The 27,794-nt window shown below is 45.0% G+C and overlaps 2 protein-coding genes across 2 annotated transcripts; both read right to left on the bottom strand.

The window, feature by feature from the left end:
• Window positions 1–2,402: 2,402 nt before the first annotated feature.
• LOC114927302 (uncharacterized) lies at window positions 2,403–15,864 on the bottom strand. Its single transcript, XM_072231895.1, has one exon. The coding sequence runs from the start codon at window positions 6,789–6,791 to the stop codon at window positions 5,403–5,405; it is 1,389 nt and encodes a 462-aa protein (XP_072087996.1). The 5' UTR covers window positions 6,792–15,864; the 3' UTR covers window positions 2,403–5,402.
• Window positions 4,125–4,936, bottom strand: LOC140183450 (putative cytochrome c biosynthesis ccmC-like mitochondrial protein). The gene has a single exon (XM_072231896.1). The coding sequence runs from the start codon at window positions 4,934–4,936 to the stop codon at window positions 4,214–4,216; it is 723 nt and encodes a 240-aa protein (XP_072087997.1). The 3' UTR covers window positions 4,125–4,213.
• Window positions 15,865–27,794: the final 11,930 nt, after the last annotated feature.

Here is a 27,794-nt window from a genome sequence, read left to right as displayed (position 1 = left end):
ATTAGCGATAGTTGCATGGTTATGGCTGCCAAAAGTCCTCTATCTGGAGAATGTAGTATAGAATACAATGCTTCTCAAAATAAGAAGCATTTTGTGCGGGCCATGAGAAGGAAGACTAGTTATATGCTTTTCACATGCAAGTTAACAAGTTCAAGCGAATATAAACATCATCATGCTAATCTCAAAGCTCGGGCTTCCGCCAGAAAGTGATAGAAAGTACACCCGAGACGTAGCGTGAAGTTCGTTGCCAAGGTAGATCGTGCCTGTCAAGATATTGCGTATAATATATATAGAGGGATAGCCAGTCGCGTGAAAGACCAAGACAAGCGCCACTGGATAAGCCCGATTTCGAAGCTAGAAGAACTAAATCATAATCCGTTTTTGCCAAACAAAAGATAGAGTTCAAATTAATATTCAACCAGCTTGGAGACAGCTGTTTTCTGTAGCTTTCAAAGTGATGGGATCAAGCAGTTACTCAATAAGTTGTCTTCCGTTATAAACCCTGATAGGGCTTAGTTGGCCACTTTCCTTCTCATGCCCGATCTTGGCTCATATCAATAAACTTTGTCTGGGTCTGTCAATGTATGAGTCTCAAGTGAGTGAAGCTGCTTTGGTCTACTCTGGGTGCACAATTATTATTGTAATATCCTTTTTTTACCTAGTACCAGTCATCTTAAAGGCCAGCAAATAAGACAGAAAGCGAGTTGTAAGCAGTAGTCTTTCAATGTTCAGTTCAATTATTCTCGCTAGCAATCTCTTAGGCTTATCCTTTCAAAAAGGAATCATCAAGCCGGTACTAATCTAACTCTTAGGGGAGCCTTTGATGGGCTTGGCCTGAGGGACCTTACCCTACCCTTATATATGGTCGAATTGCTTGTACAGCTAGCCCGCTACCTCTCTAATAAATCTGAGTACTTAACATTTTCGATCCCATATCGAGGAAGTGAGCCAAAATGAGCCATCAATACAGTATAGAATATATAGGGCTCCCTTCTTTTTTCAGCTTAGCCACGTCGACCGGATCAATCCACTTTAGCTCGTTCCCAACTCGGTTGGATCTAGGATAGGACCGGTTAGCACAACTTCACTTACTTAGACGTAAAAGTTTCACACCTGACCTGCTTTACTTGTTATTTTCTTCGGTCTAGGCTGTTAATCCAACAGGTATCACATAAGCCCTATGTTTGGGATATTGACTAACGAAAGTTCCCTCGTTTTCGATGAATTGGATTTTGCCTCAAGAAATAGAAAGAGTGCTATTTTGTTTGAGGATTCCTAAGTAGTCCCCTCTGACTTGCATTAATAAAGAAAGTAATTCAACGGTATAAGTCGTTTTTACTACTGAATCAGCAAGATGAGTGGTATCAGCTAGTGATCCCGTTATATCAACTACCGCATCGTCATCGTCTGGCTCAGTGGCGGGGGAGGTTTTCTCCACGATATAAGATTGGGTACCAGATTCCGATTCAACAATCTAAGCTTTAAGTAACTAACTCTTTGTCTTCGAGGAAGGCATATGATGGAGGAGCGACAAGCCCTCTAAGAAAAGGGCCTTTTCATACTCGTTGGCGGTAGCAGACTTTCTTCTACTATGGGCGAACCCTCCTCTTTGGTACCATATTCTGAGTCCGAAGAGAATTCAGCCTAAGTTACCAACTTTCAATTAATAGGAAGGAAGTTGGGACATGTCCATTGTCTGGGTTCAAGTCCATTAACCGAGCGAGCTTTCAACCCCAACGCAAAGACAATCTAATTGATGGAGCTTTCGCAGGAATTTCTTATGTTACCCGCTCTAACCCATTCTCGGCAACTTTCAACCATACGAATTCAAAGGAGATAATAATGCTTACTTGATAAAGGAAGGTAATTTATTACTCGACTGTAAGGCATGAAGTACTGACTCGATAGAGTCTGGATAGAGAAAAGAGCTTACTTGTTAAAGGAAGGAGAGGTACGATTGCCCGGAAACAAGTGCAAAAGAAAGAGTATAAGCTAGCTAAAATACACTCTTTGGGAAGCGCTATCGAATCAGAGAAATGAAAGAAAGTCTCATAGCAAGATCCCGATAATAGCATAGCCCTTTCTCTTATTACTGAGAAATTAACGTTTGTTTTAACGATGAATTAGGAATCGTCCTCAGACGAGAAGACGCATTCGTGAAGGCCTATAGAGCCCGTAGAAAATCAATAATGAAAGAATCTCGCACTATATAGAGCCGGCTGACTGGTAAGATAGACGAGAGCTACGGGAGAAGAGCGTTAAGCCACTTTACCAATAGGTTCAGGAGCAAGAACTCATTCTTGAGGTTTAAGCTCACGACGTCAGATTTCCACAAGGGAATCCCTTAACGTACGGATTGAAAGGTAGGCCACGACCTAACCAGCTTGTGGCTTAGGGGAGTAATCACTCAATTTAACCTATGAGGTACGTAGGTCACTCATATGAGGCCAAGAAGCGTAATAGCCCGTAATAGCCTAGGGGTTGGGTTGACCCGCGGCAAAACTCACTGTGTTCCGTTTGTAAAGCGGGCATTATCAGTCAGCTTTGTAGCAGGACAGCTAATAGGTTAGGTACGTAAGTCACTAACCCGCTTGCGGGTTAGGCTATTATGCGTCCTGTCCTCTATTTACATCAAGAGTACGAATGAAGTTCTTAGGGCCCTATCTATCTAGATAATTTTCTCATGATATGTGCTGTCCTCTGTCTGGCTCTGTAGTAAGTTCCCTGCTAAGGCTGGGATGGGACTCCCCAATGGAATGGTGTTAGAGCGGCTTGGCATTCCGCCCCTATCGCAAAATCAATGAGATACGTGGATCAAGAAGCTATCTTTGTTTGAGCGGCTCTGCCTAAGGTCGAGCTGCTATCGCTGCTTGCCCCTCTCGTCTAGTGGCTTTTGCCTTTTTAAAAAAATATTTTCAACTTTTTTTTTTTTGTCTAGAAAGAGAATGCCTTCTATAATATAATAACAAATACATAATCTAAGGGAAAAGACATGAGATCAAGTGAGAAAGAACTAAAGAATGTTCTTGCTCCTCAAGAAAGACAAGACGGCAGGGAACTAAGGTGATGTTGTAGCTTTTCCACCTACCTATCATACAATCTATACTTTGAGACCTGATGAATGAAGGGCGGGCTCACTCCTCTAATGCTGTGATAGAAAAGAGAGGTACCAGGGGAATCAATGCTCTCAGCTGAAACAGGGCTTTCAGTCTGTCTTCGGGCAATCTGCTGCTTGAGAAGAGGCTGCACATGAAGGAGAGGTAGCATCATGATATCATTAATACGATTTCCTCCCAGGGGATTTAGGCCTTCGAAGATGATGGACAATTTACTCTTTCTAATCTAATGGCATAAGTATCAAAGGAAGAACTTAATGACCTATTACTAGGTTATGTCCTTTCATGCAGTGCGAGTTAGGTTGAATTTATCCTTGAGATTGGACGCAAGAAGGAATAGAACTCCGAAGCTTTGGTAGCGTTTTAGTGCGGAGCTTTACCTTTTTTACTCCTCTAAAGGGAGGGCAAGGTGATTTATCATTGACCATTCATTCTGTAACGTTCATAAAGCCCTTCCCCTTCCTCCTACAGTTTAGGAAGATAGCAGCCAGAAAGACGAGAAGTATTGGGATAACTGAATACTTTTATGCCTCTATCAATGTAGTAACCCTCTTTTTTGAATCTTAATTAGAAAGCGGAGTAGCTTGCCGAATCCAAAGTGTCTATCTCCGCCGCCTCTGATTCTTATAGGAGCTAGGATTCTTTCCTAGTACCAAAACTTACAGGAAAAACTAGGATAGGCTGGCTCTTATATAATATAAATAAGACTCTTAGCTTACTCTTCTAGAGCTAGAACAGGGGAATTCAAGCCATCCAATCCCTTTTTTTCGCTTATTCCGGCCTTTTGGCTAGTTAGTTTTCTTTGACTGGCATTTATGAGACTAGTGCAACTCCCTTCCTTTGTATTCATCCCTTCTGAGATCGAATGAGGTTTATTCTTTATACGAAAAGATCCGCAGCGCTTACTGATTCAATCACAGCAGAAAAGAGAACAGCGGATACGCATTCCATTGCTAACATCACACCGGTTACTGATGAACGTCCGACAACAGCTCTTATTCCAATGTCTACTCCTACTTTTTCCACTTCGCATATGGGCTTTCTCTACGGCGTCAGCTATAAGTTTGATTACATCGCGTTCAGTTTGAGCTGGGAAGTCAACTAGGTTTTGCTATTCCTTCTCGAGCTTCTATTTCATCCCTTAAAGGAGATTCGAGAAAAGATAGAATAGGAAGACGTGTTTCCAGAACAAACAAGATACGGGTTGAGAGGGGGAAGTTAGCAAAGTTAGACAAGATTGGAATGGGCATAGGAACATGTATTGATGTACCAGATCGGCTAATGCTCCCAGGTTGATGCAATGTATTCCACCAGTTGACTGAAGACTTGATTATTGGTATATCGATAGGTCCAGCACGGATTGAAATAGGAGCCGGTTCGACAGGAAGCTTTTGAAAACGCAGTGCACCCAGGTAAATCAGAAACGAGATGAATACAGAGGTTAAACGAGCATCCCACACCCAAAAGGTGCCCCACATAGGTCTTCCCCGAAACCCCCCAGTAACTAAGGTAAACAACGTAAAAAAAGCACCCATTTCTGTACCGGTTCCGGAAGAGCGAAGAAAAAGGGGATGTTTTGTTAATAGGAATAAGAAAGTGTTTATAGCCATAGCGATATAAACAAGAATACTCATCCGAGCCGCAGGAACATGTACATACAGAATACGAGAATTTCCACCTTGTTGAAGATCTAATGGTGCTACCCGAAGACTTAAATGAATAGCCATCGCTGTTAAGAACAACCGAGATCCAATGAGAATTAGCGCATAGCTTCTGGTCTTTGACATCAAAAAAGAAGGTTGTAATAACGAAAGGGACATCTGAGAATTTTGTCCTAGCTAGTGGAACAAGAAAGACATGGATCTATATTCAATACGCAATCAAAGGATTTCTCCCTGCGAATAATTCCCCCTGCTTTGTTTTCGCTTCGCTCGTGCGTGGCACTCCTTGCTCGCGGAGCGGCATACCGAAAAAAGAAAAGGGTACCAATGAAGCCGACCATTAATGACTAGTTCGAACACCGGGAGTCGGGGCTGGCCTATTGATTCCCTGCGTTATTTTAGCTGCAACGGCCTAAATTGAGTACAATGCTTCCTTCTTTTCTTCGATTGAATGAAGTCCCCCTGCAGTGGAATCATGAATTTGACTCGAACCAATATCTCTGACTTTCCCTTTAGTCGATCATGATGGGAAGACCCCGCTGCCCAGGATCTCGGGACCCCTCCCCCTTTCTAATGAGGGGAAATTTCGCGTTTTCTACTGACTCTATAATATAGATTTTTTATTTTAGCCCCTCCTGAAAACCATCTTTTCTTGCAAATTCTTGATGGTTTCCCAGTCCCGTTGGCGAAGTTTGTCGCGTATAATGAAGAGATTCTCCAAAGAATCTTCCCCAGTTTTTGTCCGCGGGTTGTCGAGGGCCCGTGCCCCCCGGTTCAACCAATCACCAGTTGGATCATGAGCAGACATTTCCATGGCGATATCTGCTTTGACCTCAAACCGGTCTTGGGCGTCAAGATGAGCAATACGGAGTTCTTCCGCGGAGGGAAAGGGATTTTGGTTGCGCGCCAAAAGCCGCTTCCGGATCGACAGAACCGAGTCCCCCCCAATGACCTCCGCCTCGTCATACGGAAAGTGGGCCACATGAGATGGACCGGCTTCCGCTTCCCCGGAAGCTACAGGATTAGCGGGAGGCACAGCTTGTTCCGCTGGGAGTGGCATATTGACACTACTCCCTCGGGAGCTCGCCTCTTGTTCAAAATTGGATAAAACGCCCCTGGGCGAAGAGACGCCCGACGGTTCCTGCGAGGTGCTCCCCAGTAACGACGTCCAGCCGGTACTGGACGACCCATTTACGGAGGGGGAGGACGCACACTCAGCACTCAATGGCGAGAGGGCCCCGCCCATGGAGGATAAGAGAACATATGAAAGTATAGCAATGAACATCGGGATGATACTAGGAAATATGGTCCGAAGAATCTCGATAGTAGTTCCATGAACAATCCTTTGCGGGATTGGGTTTTTTTGATAGTGGAAATGCCATAAAGCGCGAACCAAGATCCGTGATACGAAAACCAAAATCAGAATGAGGAAGAAAAAGATATCGTGATGTAAATCGATTATTCCTTGCATCATAGGACTTGCTGCGTCTTGAAATCCTAATTGCCATGGCTCCGCTGCATCACACAAAGCTGCTTTATCGGGTAATATACCCAACCTATTCGATAGATCCAGGGCATCCTTATAGGCTTCACCTTCTATTCCGTTTTTGTTCAAATCATCTAACAGGTGCTCCAGAAAAGGGATATTGTTGCTTTCGCCATGTAAAGCTTCGGCCGCACTCAGAACGTCTTGGTCACTCTTGTTAGTCATCAACTCTCCCAATTTATCGTGTATATCAGATTGAAGCTCTACTATACGTTCACTGTCCGGACCCGGATGATCCTCATCAATACCATGAGTCTCGTAATTATAATTAGAAGGAGCCGGCTGCTCCACCTCAACATCACTTGCTATGGAAGGTAATGAGGGGACAGATGGAACCGAGTCGGCTGGTAAGGGTGGCAGGTCAGAAGGGACCGATGGAAAATCATTCCACATAGAAGCTGTATCACTCGAAGTTGAGTTAAGACTCTTCTCATCAAATAAAGAGATGCGTCGAACGTTGTTAAACATAGTGATTGATCTAAAATAATTCCCTCCAGACAGACTGAACTCTGAACTCCGTCAAGCCTGTAGGAGTAGTGAAGAACTCTTGTGAAATGTGCTTGGTTGTTGACCAAAGAAAAGCATGGGAGTAGAAAGGCGGTCGAGTTAAGTAAAGACTCAAAACAATGAAATCCTGGAACACTATCTATATCTCTTTTTCCTCAAAGACAGAGCATTTTCGATCTTAGGCGAACGAGGGTTACCGGCTCTACGACCTCGCAAGGCGCTACTGTAGTGCTCTTTGGGCCTGCCGCTTTCTCAATCGAAAATGAAAACTGTCAAGAGCAGCCCTGCACTGCTCTATCTATGTAATTTCTTGATGGATTTTCTGCCATCACCTACGCAATTTCAAAGTTGCATTTTCATGAGAAAAGACACAGAATAAAGGCAATAAAGGCTGCAGATGGAGGGAGGGAAGGATTCATAGATGGCATCGAATCAGCCAGAGCCAGCTGTTAGCCTTACTGCATTCGCTGAAATAAGACTTTCATTGATACTTGAACATCAGACTGACCTAAAGAGAGAACTCGTACCATGATTAGCAGACGCTTCTCAACTCTATCGATTTCAAGCAGACGAGTTGAACATTTCCTTACCTTGCAAAGCAATAGCGCTAGCCAGGTCAAAAGCCCATTTTCCAGGATTCTGTGGGCAGTTGCCGCTTCCCTTATATATTCTTAGCCAACGCTTATCTCATCCCTACGCATCTCACATTCCTCAGAACTCTTTTCTTAGGATTCACAGGTCTTGCTTGATTTCCCTTCTCCCGTATTATTGGTGCGGCGGGTAATAATAATAACCATGTCCCTTCTTCCCCTCGTAAGGGGCCCCCTCCTCCTCTCACTCGCTGACCGAACAAAGAGTTCGTTGTCGGGCGATCCCGTTGATGAGGTTGCTTGCGTCGGTGAATTTACTTCGAGGAAAGCAATAGTTGCCGTGTACGAATTGGGTGAAACAGCTTTTCATGTAAATGAGAAGGGCTATGTTTCGGTTTCTCCGGGGTGAAACGACTGTGAAAGAGGGGCTTTAGCCTATCTCTGAGCTTTCAAAAAGAGGCTACGTCCGGGCATTTAGATCGGCATTTCCTGTTTAGCCACATATAAAGCGGAAGCCACTTTGAATGCAAGACTTTTATATCCCCTCTCTTTAAAAGTGAGAGGATAGCTTTACCTCCTGCGCAATCTATGGCAGGACCGCCCGTCTCTACTTCTATATAAGAGATCCAGTTCTGTCATTAGCTCTGTGATTTTTGAATAGTGCACTTCTTGGTGAAAGGACGGGAAGAAGGACTTATTAGCCGTATCTAGCTCCTTTTGGCAATGGCATTGAAAAGCCCGATCTAGGTCATCCAAGTAGAGAAATTGAATAAAATAGGGGCGATCACAGCTACTCTTTGGCAATACATTCTCTCCGGACTCAGTTACAACGGGAATTACCATATATTGAGCATATAGCTCCATCAGAAATGGATCCTTTACTGCAAATGAGACTTTCCAAGAGTCTTGCGGCTTTAAAAGGAGGAAGCATGATCGCAAAGCAAGAGCTTTTCAGCTTTCCCCCAGTCAGAAATGTGAGCTAGGTAATCTCTTTCACTCTTCTCCTTTCTACATGCGAAAGAACTTGGGTGAAGGACCCTCTTTTAAAATGAGATTGAGAATTCCAACAAGAGATGTGAAAAAGGACTTTTTCCCTGGGATCTACGAAAATATAATAGAAATGATTGGGTTTACCCGTAATTGGGGATCTCAAATCAAAGGGCTTGACCCGTGGGTCATCCCTCTCCAAAAGAAAAGAAGGACTTGAATAGTAGAAAAGGAAGATGGGCCAGATATGATTTATCTATTTCTAATAGCGCTTCCTCCCCTATCGGGTAGTTATAGCCCTATCTTTTAAGTATAGGAAAAGTCTTTCCATTTCGTTACATACTAGCAGTCTCATCTTCTTCTTATTCCTGGTATGAGACTCCCTATAATTAGAAAGCATGAAAGACATAGTAGACATCGTAATGACTCTTCGAATTCGGTTATGCGTGCCTCCGGTGGCCTCTTTCTTCCTGCTATTAGTATCTCCACTCTCAGAAGTCAATCTATATAGGTTGTAAAGGAGTTTACCTGTTCAGGCTTTTCTTCTTAAACTTGGCATTTCTGACTGGTACTGGCTGGGCGAAGTAGGCTCGCAGGTAAAGGATCAGGCCTAGGCCTAACTCTAATGGAAAGGGTACTGGCACTAGAGAAATGACCCTAAGGGAGACTTCTAGTAAGATAGCCCAGAACTCCTACTACTTCTAGTTAGTCTACCTACGTCATTCTTTCTTTAATTGAATAAGTCAATATCCCAAGGTCAAACCTAGTAGAGCTCCTAGCTACCACAGAAAGGAAGGGAAAGCGAACCACAGAGAAAGTAAAGGGACACAGAGTGGGATAGATGCGGCTCTTCACTCAATCAGTCTATTTTCCCTATGGGGGAAAGCTCAATCCCAACTCTCGAATCTAAAGCCTAAACCGTCTAAGGTATGAAGTGACTGGTTCGATAGGGCCAGCACATAGTCAGAGTCTTCCCTGCGTGCCTAACATCCACTCTTTCTAGTCGAGTGCCTTGCGGCGCCTTGAACGATGAGAGAAGGCGATACCGAATAGAATAACTCAAGGGCACTGGCTACTCCATCAACTCAATTTCGTTGCGTAAGTGAGGAGGCCAGTCTTCACTTGAAATCTTTCGTAGGCTCATCTCGTCGATTGGCATTCCGATCCTGGTCATTCATAGATAGTCGGCACTTTTAGTCATAGGCTATCGCCCATTCCTGATAGCCGCAGCTCTGCCCGTTCCCTATTCCATTAAAGAAGAATGAATGGGAATTGATCTTACAACGGCTGGGCAAAATCCATCTCCTTCCATCTCTATTTTCGCTAAACTTTATTGCTTTCATGAAGCCGACCTTCAAATCCATCTCTTCCATTTTCGTAGATGGAAGATCCGGTGAATCAATTCAATTAGATGCGGTGCTTGTCCCTCGAAGCGAAGGTAAAGACCAAGACATTGGGGATTCTGAATCTGACCGCACTTCCCCCAGGTCGAACGGCTATCGATCCTGGCCCGATGAGAAAAGGGTTGAACTCATGCTTGCCTTAACCTAATATACTTGGATCCCGGATTCAATTCCATTAAGGCATTCATTCCCTTCATGTAAAGGAAGAGTTCAACAGAAGTCATCTCTCGGACACTGGCTGTTCTTTCTACCGCTCCGTGGGCTTGCTTTTTGGCTGCTTTCTTTCATATGGGTGGGTGTAAGGTTCCTAATATTCTAACTCAGAAAGTCTAGTCGTTCTCTCTTCCTGACCCTTCGGCCAAGCCGCTTTGTCTGTTCATTGGATTGATGTCTGATAGCCTTTCCCTCGCCCCAACCGCTGTCATGTCCCGCTACGCTAGTTATACTTTGCTTTCCTTCCTTGACCTAAGAAAGAAGGCTAGTCACTTCCCTTATTCAATTGGTCTTTTTCTATCGAGTAGTAACTCTTGGCCTCTTTCTGTCCTGACTCGGAAATGAACCCGATGGTCAATCTTTCCCTGGCTTGAGAGGTTTCAGGTTAAGCAGGGGATCTTCACTCTAATGCTTTCATTCCTTCAGCTTCAGATAGGTGGGCTCATTTCCTTTCTTTCTCTCGTCAACTGGGGAAAGCGGCTCCGTTCCTCTTTGCTTTGATTCGATAGTTAGAACTCTTTGTCTATTGGTTATGCCTAGGGCAAGACCCTTAGGAGACCATGAGGACAAGTCCTTCTCTTTTTCTCTTTCTCTTCCTTTTCACTTCGTCCCTTAGAGTGCGGTGCTTTTCCCTCTAAGCTGGAACAAGGGCTTGAAGAGGACTTTCTCTCTATCTCCGAATAGCCTTACCTTAAAGAGGAAGAGAAGTTCTTTGGGCAGATCGTAGTAAGGAAAGGAAGTTAGGTACTCATTATATTATAAGGCAGGTCAATCATTTTTTTTCTCTATAGAAGAGAAAAAAAGATGCACTTGAATCAGCTGTTCCCGTATCTGGGCATACCTTTCACAGCTATATTCAAACCCGTGGTCGCTTAGGTCACGAACCGCAAGCAAGACTATTTCGAAGCAAACAGTTGCCTTTCCACTACGAGATTAGATAGAATGCCCGGGTAGCTCATCACACCTAAACAAGAGCTGAGGGCAGCTTCAGACTGACTAAGCCGGCATAAGTTCCCAGACTAGATCCGCGTCAAAACCACACACAGATGATGGCCTACCAGCACCATAGGCGGCAGCAGAAGGGCAGCAACATTCGGAAGATAGTCAGCACTCACAGCAGTAGAAGGAGAGGGAAGAGAAAGGATCGATCCGGCACAAGGGAATTTCTTTAGGTAGGTAAAGGCTCAAGGCCTAGCTCTTAAAGCTTTAAAGCCTGCTTAAATGAATCGTCGTATAAAGAATATGAGTCTTCTATATAAGTACACAGGAGAAGCCAGTTTCTCTTCTTCTGCCCTCTCTTCCTGACTTATTCAATGTCGGCTAACAAGTCATGAGGAAGATAAAAGCTCCTGCCTCTTCGAATTTCTAGATCAGTAGTTCATTACGCAGACAGCCTAGCACAACTAACAGAGGAAAGCACTGCACAGTCTTCAATCCGAGTTCTCCTCGGCTCGGGTGAATCTGAAAAGTAAGTTAAGGTAGTGATAGACGGTAGGCTAGAAGGAAGTTCCGTTCCCTAGCTTCCTGATGTATGAAAAGGTCCCCTTCCTTATTGACTCAGGAAAGCACATGGTATAAGATTCTAGACCTTATATCCTGATTGCTTTTAGAGTCGTGGGTCTCTCGTTCTTTTCTTAGCTTCTAGTTAGAATGGGAATAGTCTAACAACCATCGCATATGTACTGTTTTGCCTCCTTTCCTTCCCTGGAAAGAATGGATTGTTATCCTTGGAGAGCTAATGGTACTGGACTGATAGCGCACTGATTGAACCGAGACTGGGCTGAGACAGCTAGGATGGAATCGAAAGCATCTCCGCTGACTAAGATGATAGGGGAATGGGAAGACAGCCTGCTCTCCTTACCAACAGGACGAGAGAGAGTCATTCCGCCCTAAAGGAGGATTGATTACCTGAGGAAAAGAACGTGCTTCAGGAAAGAGGATGTAAAGGATTTTTCTGAGAGAATATGATATCACTAAAGGGAGGATTAGCGGGGCTAAGCTAATAAACTAAGGAGAAAGATCAATCAACGGGATTGAATCTAAGGCTGAACCTAGAAAGATGAGCATCCAACGGGAGAGGGAGGAATAGCAAGGCAAATAGCCTATATTATAATAAGAAATTGCAATCGCTGCCATTAAGAAAGACAGCCTGGGGCACGAAGCCTTTCCTTCCTTTTCTAATTCAGCCCTTGGCGAGTTAGTCCAAGAGATGTTCGCTGAGGAAGAGGCATTCAGAATCGAACAAGGAGACAACCGTTTTCATCTTTTCAGGAAGTCAATCAATAGTCTAAGATATACCCACGGGCAGTCAATCCGATTACTTCTAAGCTAACTTGAATCAGCCTTCTCCTCCTTATGATCAAACCCTGTTATGGAGACTTTGAAAAGCAGTCTACGGCACCTAAACAACCGCTAGTGAGCCTCGTTATGCCCACCTTTGGAGCAAAAAATCCTATCAAATCGTCTACTACTCAAAACATTTCAGTCCTCTAGGTGGCAGATCCTCGAGAACCGCTCAACCCTTTTCAGGAAACTACTTATGCTACGCCACCCCAAGCAGCGGTCGGGGCGCCCATCGACTGAAGGCGGGGTAGGATTCGATCCTATTTGTTTGTTTGGCAACCTTCCACCCCATTCATTTTTTCTCTCCTTACACGCGAAACAAGGAGTTTCGATTCTCTTGAGATCGGGCAGCGGTGGGATTTCCATCGAAATGCACCGGTCGCTTCAATTCTCATTGCAGATTGGACCAGCCTTTGAAGCCTGAACTCTGACTTGTTACCCGGATGGGAAACAGTTCGAAAGTAGCTAGTCTTGTCCTCTTAAAGGCCACTAATCTTGCCTGTTCCCTGGGATGTCTTTCCTGGTTAAAAAACCTCTACACCTGTCTCGACTAAACGACCAACATGTGTTAAGCATAACACATGCAATGAGTACTTGACTTTATCAAGTAAGCTATTTATAAAGCTTAGCACTTCGCTCTTCGTGCAGGCTGGAAGGCTACACTCACTAGGCTTCGCTAAACCTGGTCTCGGGTATCCCGAAGCGTATATATGGTAATGCCGCAGGTGAGACCGTGGGATGGCGATTCTTTAGAAAGATTGGATTTGAAATTTCTGTATATAAGCTAATTCCCGCACCACATCTTTCATCTTACAACCCCATAGGGACATCTTCTAAGTACTTGACTTCTCGACTTCTTACCTGTATTCCTTCTCTTACTAGCCTAGCTTGAATATTTCTTTCTAAAAGACTAACGGCAAAGATTTTCTACCTCCTGTAATGTAAGCTCGTTACGCTTAACGCCCACTTACTTAAAGACTCGTTGGTTCACGACTCTATAAATGAAAATCTTAATTTGAGTCGTTACCTACAGAAGCGGTTGCCCTTCTCCGGATTTACCCGGTGAGGGTGGCGCTTGTGAGTCAAAGTTGACACTTTCCATGTATGGATCATACCTTTGGCATCCTGGGACAGTAGCCCCAGGTACTGATGAAGTGACTCCCGGGTAGAGAAAGAAAGTGCTGGCAGAAAGGAACTCTCAAAGCATGGGGTTTCGCCGGGCGAAGCTCCTATCCCCAATGTTGTCGGCATTTCCGTTCTTTGCATGTTAGCACTTTTACCTGACCCTTCGTCACTACTTTCTGATCATGTGGATGCCGCTCTTAGAGAATCCGCGAAAGGAAAGGACACTGTGAGGGAGATGGGTCCTAGCTACTTCTTTCATACCAATAAAGAGAAGAAGGGATGCTTGCTATCATTCCAGTGCCACTGTCCAATCAGTGAGTCCTCTTTATTTAATCTAATTCCCAAGCAAAGGATTAGAAGGTAAGGTGCCAAGTTCAAGGCAAAGCTTAGTCGGATTCTTCCCCTAGGTTAACTACCTTTAGCTTTCGATAAGACAGTTCAAGCAGAAGACTAACTTGAGGATGTCACGTGGAAGCTTTCCTAAATCCATTTGACCGGAGCCGGAAAACTACTTCTATATGTAAGGATATACCACCCTGTGAGCCTTCCCAAATTCAACAGATTCCACTATAGCAACTAAACTCTTCAGATCAGGAATCGCCTTTCTTATCTATTTTCTTTCACGCCCTGAGCCTGAGCTAACTCATTTATCTTTCGGTCTAGTCCAGTTCGGCGTAGCTCCAAGCGAAAACATCAAAGAATTTTCTGAGTAGATCCATGTACTGTCAAATCTCTTTCATTTGAGAAGCTTGCACTTAGGAATACAGGGCGAGGATTGTCAACAGGCCCGAGATCCATTTACTTGACCTCGTCCTATGTAGGGGGCACAGGCTCTACATCCTATTCTTGAACTGACTCTCGTCTCTTTGCTCTTTGTTTGACGGAGACAGAGTTTATAGACATTTGGAAGAGATCTGAAAGAAAGATCTCCAGAACTTTCGGCGTCAGACAAAGTTTTCGGCGCAGGGAGCGGAGTTGGCAGGTAGCCCAAGCCTATGTTTTATGAGATCGACGTACTGGCCGGCTAGCCAAGCTTCCCTTTCTTCTTCACTTAGATGCGGCTCGAGGGGCACTTTTCTGCCTCGACCGTTCTTCACTTCAGCCCGACAGGCTCCTCAAGGTCATAGCCCATGTCCTTCGCTTCTTTGCAATCGGACTTTTCTCTTTCTTATCTCACCATCGGTGACGATTCTTTCCAGCGTAGAAGAAGACTTCCGGGCTACCCTGTGAAAGATGAGGAAAAAAACCTTCCATTGAGAGGACGAATGTCGCTCCATTAGGGTCCTCTGCCTGAGAAGGTTGCTGTAATGCAGGAAGTGGCATCTTTACCGAGAGTTGAAGTAATTCCCCCAGCCCCAGTTTAGAGATTTCGTCAACGGGGTCATGCTCTTTGAGATAGCGTTGACCGTAAATCCCTTAGCTTTCGACTTTGGGATTCGGAGAGGTCTACGAACCTGTGCTTCGGCTTTCGCTGGCGGGCTTTCGTCATCCATCCATCCATCACTGTCTGGGCTGGGCTGGGCCGTCGTTGTAAAGACGCGCATCCGTACAGACAGTATGCCTAGACTCCTTTAAAAAAGGGCTTCTTGTCGGCAAATACCCAGTTTATCCCTTCTCATCAACGTATTTGAAGCATTGATGAAGGGTGGAAGGTACCACGCTGTGGATCCAAGCAGGAAGTTTAGGAGGTGTCACCGTCAATCACGTAAGAAGTGACCTCAGTCTTCAGATCCCATGTTTGGCACACACAAGAGACGAATCTTGCCGATGGCTCTTTGCGAGTCGGCATTGTACCCCGGAATAGTCACCTTGGTCTGACTTAGCCGGCTCGTAGGAATGAATTCCAAGATCGGCTAGGGCCCGCAGTGGCATCACGTTGATGGAGGCCCCAGGGTCGATCTCTACCCGCGGTAGCCTTCTTTCTTTCGCCGATGTCACCAGAGGCCGCTTATGTATGCTTCTTCCTGTCCAGCAAGATGTCTTCTGTCGAGAAGGTTATATCTGCACTCTGGACTTTCTTCATTGGTGCTTCCATGTACTCATCTTCGATGCTTTGAACTTCCACCCTGTTGACATGTAGGGCATACTTTTCTTTGCTTCCTTCCTACTACTAAGCTGCTTTCTTTCTTTATAGGCTAAAGCCTCCTATCTACGGTAGCTGACGCAGCAAGACCCGAGGAATCGGATACGGATCTTTTTCAGTCTCTTTCGCTGGGGCAAAGCAAAGAGGGAGGCCCTTAGACAACCGCCGATACGATGAGTTAAGCTAAAACATAGGACAAGCCGAGCTAATCGATGGATACTAGCCTATAGGTCTAAAACAGAATCAAGATATAGAACAGCATCACCATCGGCAGACACATAAGCAGATGAAGAAAATGCTACTGGAATGGAGGAAAAACGTACGAAAAGTCCCAAGATGAAAAAGACTTCCACAGGAATAGTAGGATATGGAAAAAATGACATGGTTGATGCGCTACAGCAACTTACTACCTATTAAGAGAGCCTAAATTCAAGCAAGGGTATACAGACTAAAGTTTTAGTAGCATCTTACTTTCAAAACGAAATGGAATAAGAATTAATAAGCCTTTCTAGTCACACTAGATGTATAAACTAAATAGTTACGGTCAACCCAAGGGAAGGGGAGGACCCGGCATCCTTCCTTCTTCGTGAGTTCGTATGAAACTGGTGACTAAGCCTTTTCCTTCTGCCTTTGCTACCGCCCGCCTTCTAAAGAATTTCATCCTTAAGCTGGATAGCCTTTAGGCTTAGTTAGTTAAGAGTAATCCCCCCCTTGCCTTTGAAAGCAGTCCAATACCTGTTATTCATTCTTTAAGGCTTTTTGCCGGGTAAGATGCTAAGAGAGGAATCACTGCTTATCCATCGGGTGTGACTGAACTACCTTCCCAGAACCCAGAGCATAGCCTTAGACTGATTCTTCTACCCTTCGCTGTGGGATGCTTACCGGGTCTTATCTCCTTATCCGCTCTTTAACGTTCGGATCTTTTCCCCTTCCCATGAATCCGTGTTGAGGAAGGAAGTGAGATAAAGAAAAGGAAGATCATGCCTTGATAGAAAGGGAATCCTCATAGGCTGCTCTCGTAAGCGCTATAAGCCTAGCCGCTGCAGCTCTTCTCGTATCCGTTGTTGCTGGTTTAGAGAAGGCAGTGGAAGAGAAAGTAGCTGCGATTGCTTGGAGACCTCTTGAATCGATTCTTACTTAGACTACAATAATTATTATAACCACAACTTGTCTTGTCGTACTAGAAGTTCGAACTAGAGGCAGGAAGTAAGTACTGGCGCAGGGAATGGAGTTTTAAGAACAGGAACATCGGGGAATAGGATCCCGCCTCTTCCGTCAAGAGGAGTCGCTTTGGTTACGCAGTTCGGTTAGCTGTAATGTAATGTCTTTACCGATGCGCCCCTTTCTTGATTTAGGAAAACCTCTGACAGAGGCTGAATTTGGTTTTCAATGCTGTTTTCCATTCATCTCCTTCCTTCTTACTTGACCTCTCTTTATGTCAAATCCTCTTTTTCGTCATTCTTCTCTTTAAGAACGGCAGGCCTAATTACGACTTCGAGTTTTAAACCGGCCCAGTCCCGTCTTATCGCATAAAAGAACTTCCGATCGGGTTGCTCATTTGCGAGCATGGCGTCTCTCATTAACTTTAAGTTTTCTGCCTCGCTTCTTCTTTTATTGAAGTTCCTCCCAGATAGTAGCCAGTCGATACTCGAGAGCAGAGATAAGATCTCTAACCAGCTTTGAGTGTTGGGTTACCTTTTCATGGACATTGTCTAGCTTGGAATGAACTTTAGACACAGATTCATTGATTTAAACCAACAGCTTATTCTGTACCAAAGCATTCTCTGAGTTAAGGAAATTTTCATGCTTAGGAGAGCAGGCATCTTTTTCAAAAAGGTAAACACGCGCTTTAATCACCATAGAATAGATCGAGGGAGGTTCGAACTCCCATTGCTTGCTTGTCAGGCTAGATTCAATCCGATCTTGTTTGACTGCTTATATACAAAAGAGGTTAACCCTTCCAAAGAGCGCTATTCGATAATGCCTGTCTAGCAGGCTCCCGGCTAACCCAAGTGAACATTCACAAATCTGTCCTACATTCATCCTTGAAGGTACTCCTATATGAGCGGCTTAAGGAGATTTATGTCCTCCCTCAGCCTCCCCGCCCATTCCCGGAGATTAGTCACATTCCCTTATGCTTTCGGTGAAAGGCAATCTCCTTGCGAAGCTCGATAGCCTAAGGCTCAACCTCGCATCAAGGCATGTCACAGCAGGGTCTATCTTTATAAATAGTAAGGCTGGAGTGTCCCGGTGAATGCAACATTCGTGGACAAGTTCCCTTAGTAGGTGCTGCTTGAGTCGCCCTTGCCTCTTTTTCACCTTCTTTCAGAGACCGATTAGCACAAGAACGCCACCACAGGTTCAGGATTCCTTCCAAACCTCTTTCTTCTTCTCCTTCGGTCCCTCGATTCTTTTAGAATAGGGCTACGCTCACGTTTCACTATGTGAAACTCATCCCTATTCCCTCATACTTGGAGTTAGTCTAATAGTCTTTTTTTTCGCTCGAAGAGCACAGATGCCTGTTCCGCTAAATAACCCTAACTCGTCGTCTTAATAACTCCGCCTTAATCTTTCTCTGCTGAAATGACTCTATAATTGCGATTTATCCTATATTAGAGAAAAAGGGCCTTTGAGATAGAAAACTTACCCATACTCTGCCTCACCCCCACTTACACATAGACGCCTCCAAGCTCATTGCGAGCTCACAGTAATGAAACCCCCTAAATAGGAAGAGGGCCCTTAGACGGAAGATCTTCCGAAATGGAGCCCGGGTCAGTTTCCCCCGCCAACGCCTGGTCGACCTCTCCTTCAGTAATGAAAGCATCCATGAGTTGTGTCCTTGGTCAGCAAGCCATTTACTAGACTCAGCACTCAGCAAGAAGTTCACTGATTATGAGAAAAGGTATATGGTTCTAGAAAAGACCTGTTGTGCTCTTACATGGGCCTACGCCACTACATGTTGAACTATACGACCATGCGGATGGACCCGCTGAAGTATCTAGCCAGCCCGTGAGGGAAGGTGGCAGATGATACTATCAGAGTTCGTACGTCACCCAGAAGCTCTAAATGAGTAAGACAAGGGGCAGGCAATAGCAGACCACCTGCGGATCATCCCGTGCCTTACTATTAGCTTTATTTTTGGACGAAGCTATTCATTGGCAAATCTTCTTTGATGGAGAACGGAAATGGAGTTGGAGCAGCCCCTTTCTACATGCTATCTTAAAGCTTTCCCATAGCTGTCAAGTATCTGTTCTTTCACCGAACCGACTGACTTCTCTCGATTGACTATCTTGATGCGGAGGGGCCGGAACCCGCTTCTTCCAGAACCAAGATCTTCCCTTTCTCACAGAGCAGGCCTTTCAGTGCTTTCTAGCAGCCGTGGGAGCCTTTGGCTTAGCCACGCGTACCGACAAAAGAATTCTTCACCCAGCAAAACTCTAGCTATTGACTTGGATGTGTCCTCAGTCCCATTTTGATACAAATGTGAAACGAAAGTTTTCATGATCTTGATGTATGCTTCCGCCTTCAAAATGAAGTGAAAACGTGAATCTACGAGCGTAGGATAAGATAGCCAGCCACAGGTTCCCCTACAAACTATTCGAGCTATAATTTCTTATTGTTCTGATCCAGTTCGCCTTACTCTAGTTACCTAAACCGCTTATCAATGGGTATTAGGCATATGCATTTTCATCTTCGATTCCACCCTGTTGACATGTAGGGCATACTTTTCTTTGCTTCCTTCCTACTACTAAGCTGCTTTCTTTCTTTATAGGCTAAAGCCTCCTATCTACGGTAGCTGACGCAGCAAGACCCGAGGAATCGGATACGGATCTTTTTCAGTCTCTTTCGCTGGGGCAAAGCAAAGAGGGAGGCCCTTAGACAAATGGGCTTTCGGAAGAAGGCGTCGTCCGCTGATGATCTTGAGGTTGGGAGGCGGGTCAGGGGGAGAATGCTTGTGGATAGCCCGCGAATACTCCTTACTTAGGCTTTCCCCCCGGAAGAGCTGATGCTACTTACTAAGAGACTTCCTTTAGTGAGGAGAGAACTATAGGCTTTAGCCCAAAGACAGAGTCAGGGATTTCTTAACAATCTAGTCCCTCCTGAAATAAGACAACACAGGGGGTGGAGTGAGCCTAGAGTAGAATAAGACTCCCTCAGAGACTCTCAACTCATACCAGGGCAGGCAGGGAAAGACTGAGACTACCGATACCGAGCCGGGGTTGATGAAAGATCACAGGATAGAGACCCTACGGTTGGTCTCTATGCCTGCTTCACTTCGTAGCATTAAGGGGACAGTGCAATGAGGGAAATCGACTAGGAACGCGATGTCTTCCCATAAAATGAAGAGTGGAGGGGACTTTGCCCTTTTCGATGGGGTCAAGCTTCTTGTATCGGGTGAAGAGAAGGGGGTGGTAGGCTTAGTAGGGCTCGAACCTACAATATCACCGTTATGAGCGGTACGTTTCAACCAATTAAACTATAAGCCCCTACGGATCTCTACATGCAATTCGCTCACTTCGGGAAGAGGGAGGGAGGAGGCCTTTGCTCTATCTGCTTCTTCCTCTTCCCAGGAATGAACAATTGGATAAAAAAATGATTTTCTTCTTTGTTTGTATTTATATTATATATAATAAAATAAAGATTAAGCAAGCGGCCCTTTCGTGACCCGCCGGTACGCTTTCCGGCTCGCAACGACTCAAACGGGCGGGGGCTATCTATTTGCTTGCAATGCGGGCTGTTCGCCTTTCGGAAAGGGTTCGCCTATTTGATTCAAAAGGCGCTACTAAACTACTAAAGTACAGCTAGTGTAGAATGCCGTTCACCCCGAAATCCCTTCTTCTTCAAGAGCTCCCTATTCTCTAGCAGCCCCTTCTTTCACAGCTCCTTCTCAAGCACTTGCCATTGTCTGGAAATTTGCCTTGCCCCATTCCCTTTTCTTGTTGGAGGGGCGCATCAATTCCTTGCCTTTGCTCTCATTGCTGCTTGAAGTCCAGTCTTTTTTTTAAGTGAAATCCCAAAAATGGAAAGAGTCATTGTCGGGATGGAAAGCTACTCTTCAACCACTTATTTTAGCGCTATGCACCTAAGCTCAGTCTTTCTGGCAGCTATCTTGCTAAAAAGTTCCTTTTTCTTCTCTCTTTATGCTCGAAATCGTACTCATTCGACATCTAATTCCATGGGCTGGGCATAACCTCTTTAGCTCATTTTTATCTTTCTTTGACTTTGAGGAAGATCCCACGAATCGTCTTCTATCGACATCGTCTGCTTACTCTTATCGTACGCTCTACCCAACCCAAATCGTCTGGTACTTTGTCCGCTCTCCCTTTCCTGGTGAAGGAGAGAGAGTTTTACAAGCTGATGCAGCTAAGAGAGTCTCGTTGAAAGCAGGCCCTTAAGACTGACTGCGACTTTGACGACTATTTGAACTAGTTTCAAAGGCTTGATGGACCTTTGGGAGTGAATCTGGCTAGGGCGCCCTCGTAAGGCGTAGGGTAGGGATTTGAAACCGTAGCGTAGGCGAAACCTGGCAGCCCGCCCAGAGTTTGACCTTATCCGGTCCTGGAAGGAAAGCGACTCTTTTCTTTTTCACCAGGAACATGAACGGCATTCGTCAGACTTGAGCAGTAGGTTTCGACTCGGTCAGCTGTAAGGATGAAGATTGACTTCAGCTAAAGAGAATGAATTGACTTCGGGTTCACACCGATCAACGAAAATAAATAAAGAAATGACATATATAAGAAGAAAAATCTTTCAGTAGGCTAATCTTGACAGTTTCCATTTTCTATTGAGAAAGCGGCAGGCCCCAAGAGCACTCCAATAAGTGCACCGAAAGGGCTGCCGTCCGATGGGTACACTATCGACAGGTGTGTCTGGTCTAGTCTAGTGACTCTCTTCCTACCGCTAGGAGTGAAAGACCCTATTTCACGCCTATAGACGAAATCTGTCATACCCACTCACATTCTTTCTAGTGAATAAGCAGCGCCGGGCTTGGTATGGATACGTATCATCAAAGCTTCGTTTCCTTTGTTCGCCCCGTTCTAGTTCCCTTTTTTGGCTTTATTTTAGCCCACATTGATCAATAAGAATAGCAGTCGTATAGGTTAGCGCTTCCTTGCTTGCATCCTTTCCTCTCTTTCTTAATGAAATAGATATAGATGTCTCGACTGCCGAATCCGTATCCTGCAAACAACTCGATTCTGTTGATTTACTGTCCATTTGTCCTTCAACCGGATTAATGGTCAACGACTTTGACAGCCTTTCCTTCACACAAGGTTTTGAATCCCGCTTAGGACAGAAAGGGGGAGTAGCGAGATTACGATTCCTTCGTGGGAAATCAACGAAGCTTACTGCCCAACCTGCGCTCCTGCAGCTTTTTTGTTAAGGCCCCAGCTCTTAGCCCGGTTCTTCTCCACCAGCTGCCTTTATCAGCTGCTATGGTTCCCTTCCCGAATGCGAATCTCTATCTCTTTGCGGCTACAGCCTATTCTAGCCTATTCTAATAGGACCCATATTCAATTTCTTAAGTGACTTCTGAACACTAGCTAGCTCTGGACCTACCTATCTTAGCCATGAGCTATCACCAAGCTGAGTTGAAAGAAAAGTGAAAACATGCCTTAAAAACTTATCTATATCTAAACGCGCCCGGTTTAATGAGAAAGAAGCTAGATCATGCCTATGTGGATGACTTGAATAGTCGGGTTCAAGCCCAGCAGGAGTGCATCCAGGCCAGGTTATTCGCAGGGAATATCAAAGACTTTAGGAGGAGTTGGTTGAGGGCCTATATTTCTTAAATAGAGTGACTGGCCCCTAAAGGGCGGAATTCCTTTACTTCTATCTCTGTTGGTTGGCGATTTGCCTTTGAGCGAGTAAATCCTATCAGCCTGTCAGCTCAGCCAGTGAAGTAACTTCCGTTCTTGGTTCACTTTACGATGTAAAAGTCTATCTTCTTTTTATTTTAGTTCTTTCCTTCCACCCCCTATGATAAAGCTTTGAAAAACTGCCCTTTCGTAGTCAGAATTTCGTGGAAAGAAAGTTCGAGGGAAGATTCTTTAACGTTCGTGGCAGTGAAGTAATGAATATTATTATTATTATTAACTCTTTTTAAGGAGTGAAGCGCGTTTCTAATGTAAGCAAAGACTCTTTATTACGGTCTCCGGAGAGAGGTCTGAGAAAGATCACCCCTGCGCGGGGACCTAAGCCCGGAATTCCATTGAGGAAGATGAAGAGTCTTTCGATTCCTACATCTTCCCCCCAATCGTTAGTAGATATTATGGGCCTTTGAATTCCTTGCTTATGGATGGGAACATGCCTTCTGTTAACCTCCCCTCCGGAACTTATTCAACCAATTAGTCAATCCTTTCACTCTGCCTCTTTCGCCTTTTTCTTTCTCTGGGTTGGGACTTGCGATTGATTCGCCGAGCGGGAGTGACATGACTTTGGCTATCTATGATGGTTCGGGAGTTTTTGAAGCAAGCAGTAGTAATAGTGCTGGTGAGCAGGAGTCAAGTAATCCGAACGTTGCAGTCTTTTTAGTTAGTGCTTTGGAAGTTTCCATGCAAATGGATCTTTCAGTGCCCGGTTTCCACAATGCATTGCCCTTCATAGCTGCATTAGGAGACATTAGATAGACTAAGAGAGTCAGCTAGGTAGTACACAATGAGGATTCCCCGCCTTGCTCACAGTATATGACGCGCTAATGATGTCTCCGGAACGGAGGGGTACTTTGGTGGAAGTTTTCTTAAATCCTGAGGAGTATCAGGCTTTCCTTGCAGAACAGTCGATGAAGGAAGCCTTATATATATGATGATTATATGGCTGCAGTGACGTTTACAGACGACGACCTATTATTAGGGAGGAGCATAATCGTCCTCTTTATGTCACAGGGACCGGCCAAGGAACCACAATCAATGGAGAAATCCATGATGTATAAGGTCGTGGTTAGACCTTATGTCTAGGAGCACGATGCTACATTATTAGCAAATAAGAGGTACGGCGAAAGCCTCTCTTACTGTTAGTAATGCAAGCGCTTTACAAGCAACTAGATCCGTGGTAGAGGTAGTACATGTCGACGAGAATGTCGCAACACTTAACCTGTCCACTTTAGGTCCTAGTGGCCTGGCGTGGATAGTTGTTGACACTTTAAAATGTCGAACTTCCACTTGTAAAAAACTGTTTGCTGTAGGAAACTACATCAACCAGCGTCTCCTGGCCCCTTTCCACGATTGGTTGGCCACATGCCTTCGGAGAATTCCGATGGACGGCACTTACGATCAACTTTCTCCTCTTGATCGACTAAAGGGCTCGACTGGGGTCATCTGTTCAGTAGATTTAAAGGCAGCGACTGATCGCTGGCCTTTACTTCTATTGTTCGAGCTGACTCAGGTCCTATTTGGTAGATCTTTTGCATCAAGTGCTGTTAATTCAGCACTTGCTACAAATATCTTCCAAGTAGCCTTTGTCAAGAAGAGGACTTTGGTCAGCTTTATTGCTGGTCAACCTCTCGGGTACCGATCTTCCTGGCCACTCTTTGCTCTATCTCACCACTTAGTGGTGTGGGTAGCGGCAGAACAGGAGTATCCAGGCAAGGTATTTAAGAAATACGCCGTGCTCGGTGATGACGTAGTCATTGCCGACCCGAAGGTCGCTTCAAGGTATGAAACCTTGGTGCAGAGGTTGGGGGTTAAGGTGTCTGCGGCTAAAAGCATACGGTCGCCCGTAGGCGCTTGTGAATTTGCCAAGCGCTTTCGTGTTGACAATTTGACAGTTGATCTGTCTCCTGTGTCAATGCGTAAAGCTGCTGATGTCAAATCTCCAATAGGATGGTATAACTATGTTATATCCATGCCGAAGTCAGTTCGGTTATCTACCTTACTGAGAATTGGTGGATTTGGCTTCAAGGCTGCTTCGCGACCAATTGGTTGTCCCACGCATGGAAAGCGTGGTAGACGGCTGTTGGTTATGCTCCTAATGTTCTACACTAAGTGTTTCTCATTGGAGACTTCCTTGTCTATCGTTTTAGGTAGACCGATACCTCCTCAATGTGTGGGCGCTTTGGTTCACGCCCTTCTTGAACATTTTGCTCCAAAAGAGCTCAAGGTTCCTCCCATTGAGGTTTTCGCCTATCCTGGTATGGCAGAGTTCAATGAGTACTCTGTCATGCAAGGGTGGATGCGACAGTATCTGTCTTATCTAAAATGGTATTCGCTTCTTTATACCAGGCCTGTTTCTCTAGGTGATTTCTTTGAAGCCCCTGTGTACACTGACACATGGTTTTCCAAATCTATCGACCCAGATGTCTTTAGGTTTGGAGTAGCTTTTCGTGTCGTGGACATGGCAACACGTGCGTGTAACAAACCTAGTCTGTTACTGCCCGTTGTCGAGGAACCACCTATTGTTGATTCCTTAGTAATGTCTGATTAACACTTACAAACTATCCAGGTCTTGCATTTGAACGCTGTTGACGTCCCATCGAGTTAGCTAGTGTTGGGTGAAAGGGATTTAGGAATGAATAGCAGGCAAAGTAAAGAAAAGGAATTCCGGCTAACTTTCTCTATTCCTTAAGGTTACAGGTGAAGCTGACTTCCTGCGGTAGCCCCTTGGACCTTAGCCTCTTAAGGGTTGGGTTCTAGTGGCGGGCTCTTGGGTCGTCCGGACCCATATCTGGTAAAAGTGGTGGCCTGGTTGTCCCCACACCCCCTTATCATCCGTGCAAGTCTCTCTTTTTTTGGGGGGAGCTGTTTGTGCTAGCGTTTTGGCGCTCGCCTTATGGTTCTCAGTCCTCTTTCGCCGAGATGCCTTTTCAAAAGATTTTTTCCCGCATCGGAACAAGACCCACTATACTAGATTTAGCCAATTCGGGTGCGGATGGGGATTCCCCAATAGATTCTACAGATTCGGATTTGGATGCCCCTGCGCATAAACATATGGATAGGGATGCCGATTCAGATGCGGCTAGAAAGGCTCGTTTGAGTGATTCATAAACCCTCGTCGGGATAAACAAGCAAGGGTTTCATCCTCTACTTATGGGAATGCTACTTCGAGAAATGCTGCTTCAGGATAAACTAGATATGTTGCGAGATAAACTGGATATTTTCCTATGGCTTGGACCCTTTCACTCGAGAACTCAAGGGGGGGAAAGAATTCTTCAACATAGTCACAAGAAGGTGGTCGTAGACCATTAGATCCCTAGAAAGAGGAGCAACTAAGAAGAGAGGGGTATAAAAGAATGAAAGGAATGTCTTCGATCTGGCTCTTGTTCCCTGTAGGTTTATAGCACGCTAGGCTAGCTAAGAAAGGTATTCTATCTTTCTCTTTTTGTTGTTCGGCTCGATAGAATTGTTTAGAATCCTCTCCTAGCTTCCTCTTTCCATAGATATGAAGACTATAAAACGTCGATCAGAGAGCAGGGTTGTTCTAAGATATAGAAGTAGTTAAGGGCTTGACTAAGTAGTAGATATGGGATTGAGGGGCGAAAAGCGACTCGAGTAGAAGGAGAGGGCAAAAAAAAGGGCACTGGAACTCGCACTACGCACTAGGCTATCACAAGTCAAGCGATAATATAGGATATTTTCCTTACAAGCGAGCCGAAGCTCAAGCCCGCACTACACCAGTCCCATTCAGCTACGCAACAAGCAAGGAATTGAACTCAATGCACGCCTAGCGCGCTCTGCAACCTCACCCTACGGCCCTTGGATGTTGGCCGAAGGCCTCGTCGTACTGGCCCTAGGCAGAACACTGGGCCTGTAACTGCTGTTAGACGTCAACCAGGTAACGGGTCTCGTTTCAATGTTCTAAATGATGTCGGCGATGCTATTGACAGGGTTGATGTACAGGCGAACCCACCACAACCTCTAAATGCTAATCGGGACAAGCCAAATACTCCGAGGTCCCCACGAGTATTGACCAAGGATCATGTGGGGAGTAGTAGTCAAAATCCTCAGTCCAGCAGAGAGTCGTCCCCATGCAGATTGTCCATTATAGAAGTGTGCCAAGTGGGAGAGAGTGGCATTGATTCCATTCAACAACCCGATATGCAAGTTATGAGTGATCCATTGGTGCCTGCTCCTATCTCAAATAAGCTGGATCCCACTAAGCATTCAGCTGTCCAAGTAGTGAAGGATACTTCCATGACGGAGTCTACGTCGCACCAAATTGCTGCTGTGACTTCTGCTGATAGAAGGGGTGGGGGTTGTTTTATCTGGTCGTAAGGATAAGACATTGACCTCGAAAGACCCCCCTATTCGATAAGGCAAGGTCGGTAGAATTTCACTTAAGAAGAAAGCCAGGACCAGAATACCCCTATAGGGGAGAACTTGATCCGGAGTGATAGTATGAAGTTAAGATTTGGTGTCGCCAATCAATAAAGATTGCTGCTTCCGGGCTTCTATGAAACCATCTAGGACGGGTCTATTTTAGGCTTTGCTCTAAACAACTTATATAAAGAGATATAAAAGAAACTTAATTTCCCCTGATGGATCACTCATAACTTGCTTCCAAAGGTCCTCTCCTTTCAGAACTCGTGGAATTTCATGGAAGTTGTTCAGTCTCCTTACTTCGTCCCTTAGTTGGAAGGCTAGTCCTACTAAGGCTGCTTTTGCTCATCAAAGACTTACTCTTTCAACACAAGCGAGCTTATGGTCAGGAGTTGTTCTTTTATTAGTCTTCGATTCACCGAGTCGGAAGAGACTGGCAACGGGTATATATATATATATAGAGTAAACCAACCACAGCAACGTACGAGTTACTATACGTAGGAGACGTATAACTAGACTAGGGTACTAGCTCTTGTACAACAGATATCATGGGACCAGACCTGCTTCTTTAGTTCGTCTTATATCCCTTCGTCCATTTTCCTGGTCAGGAAGACCTTTTTCTACTCTTCCCGTGAGGAGGTAGATAGTTATTCTTATCTAATCATGTGAGTTATAGCAGTCCTAGGTAATTTATTTGTTGTCTCGGACAGAGAATCACCCTATTACAGGATCCTTCTTCGCGTACGCACTACCTTTTTAGCACTTCGCTTTCATGCACTAATGTGCTCCGGAGCCGTCTTCCTTCCTCGTCTTGGAAGTTGGAAGTTCCCGGATGACTAACTAGGCCCATTTCCCTCTCTCCCATTATGAAAGGGGAGATGGCATCTCCTGGGATGAATGCTTTCCTTCGTTACCCGATTCCTCTTTTCTTTATTGCCATTGCCTGCTTTACGGAGAAGGAATTACCG

This window comes from Arachis hypogaea, unplaced genomic scaffold, assembly GCF_003086295.3.
Source record: "Arachis hypogaea cultivar Tifrunner unplaced genomic scaffold, arahy.Tifrunner.gnm2.J5K5 arahy.Tifrunner.gnm2.scaffold_134, whole genome shotgun sequence".
Lineage (NCBI taxonomy): Eukaryota > Viridiplantae > Streptophyta > Magnoliopsida > Fabales > Fabaceae > Arachis > Arachis hypogaea.
The sequence above is the reverse complement of the archived record's forward strand: the minus strand, read 5'-3'. Positions and strand labels throughout refer to the sequence as shown.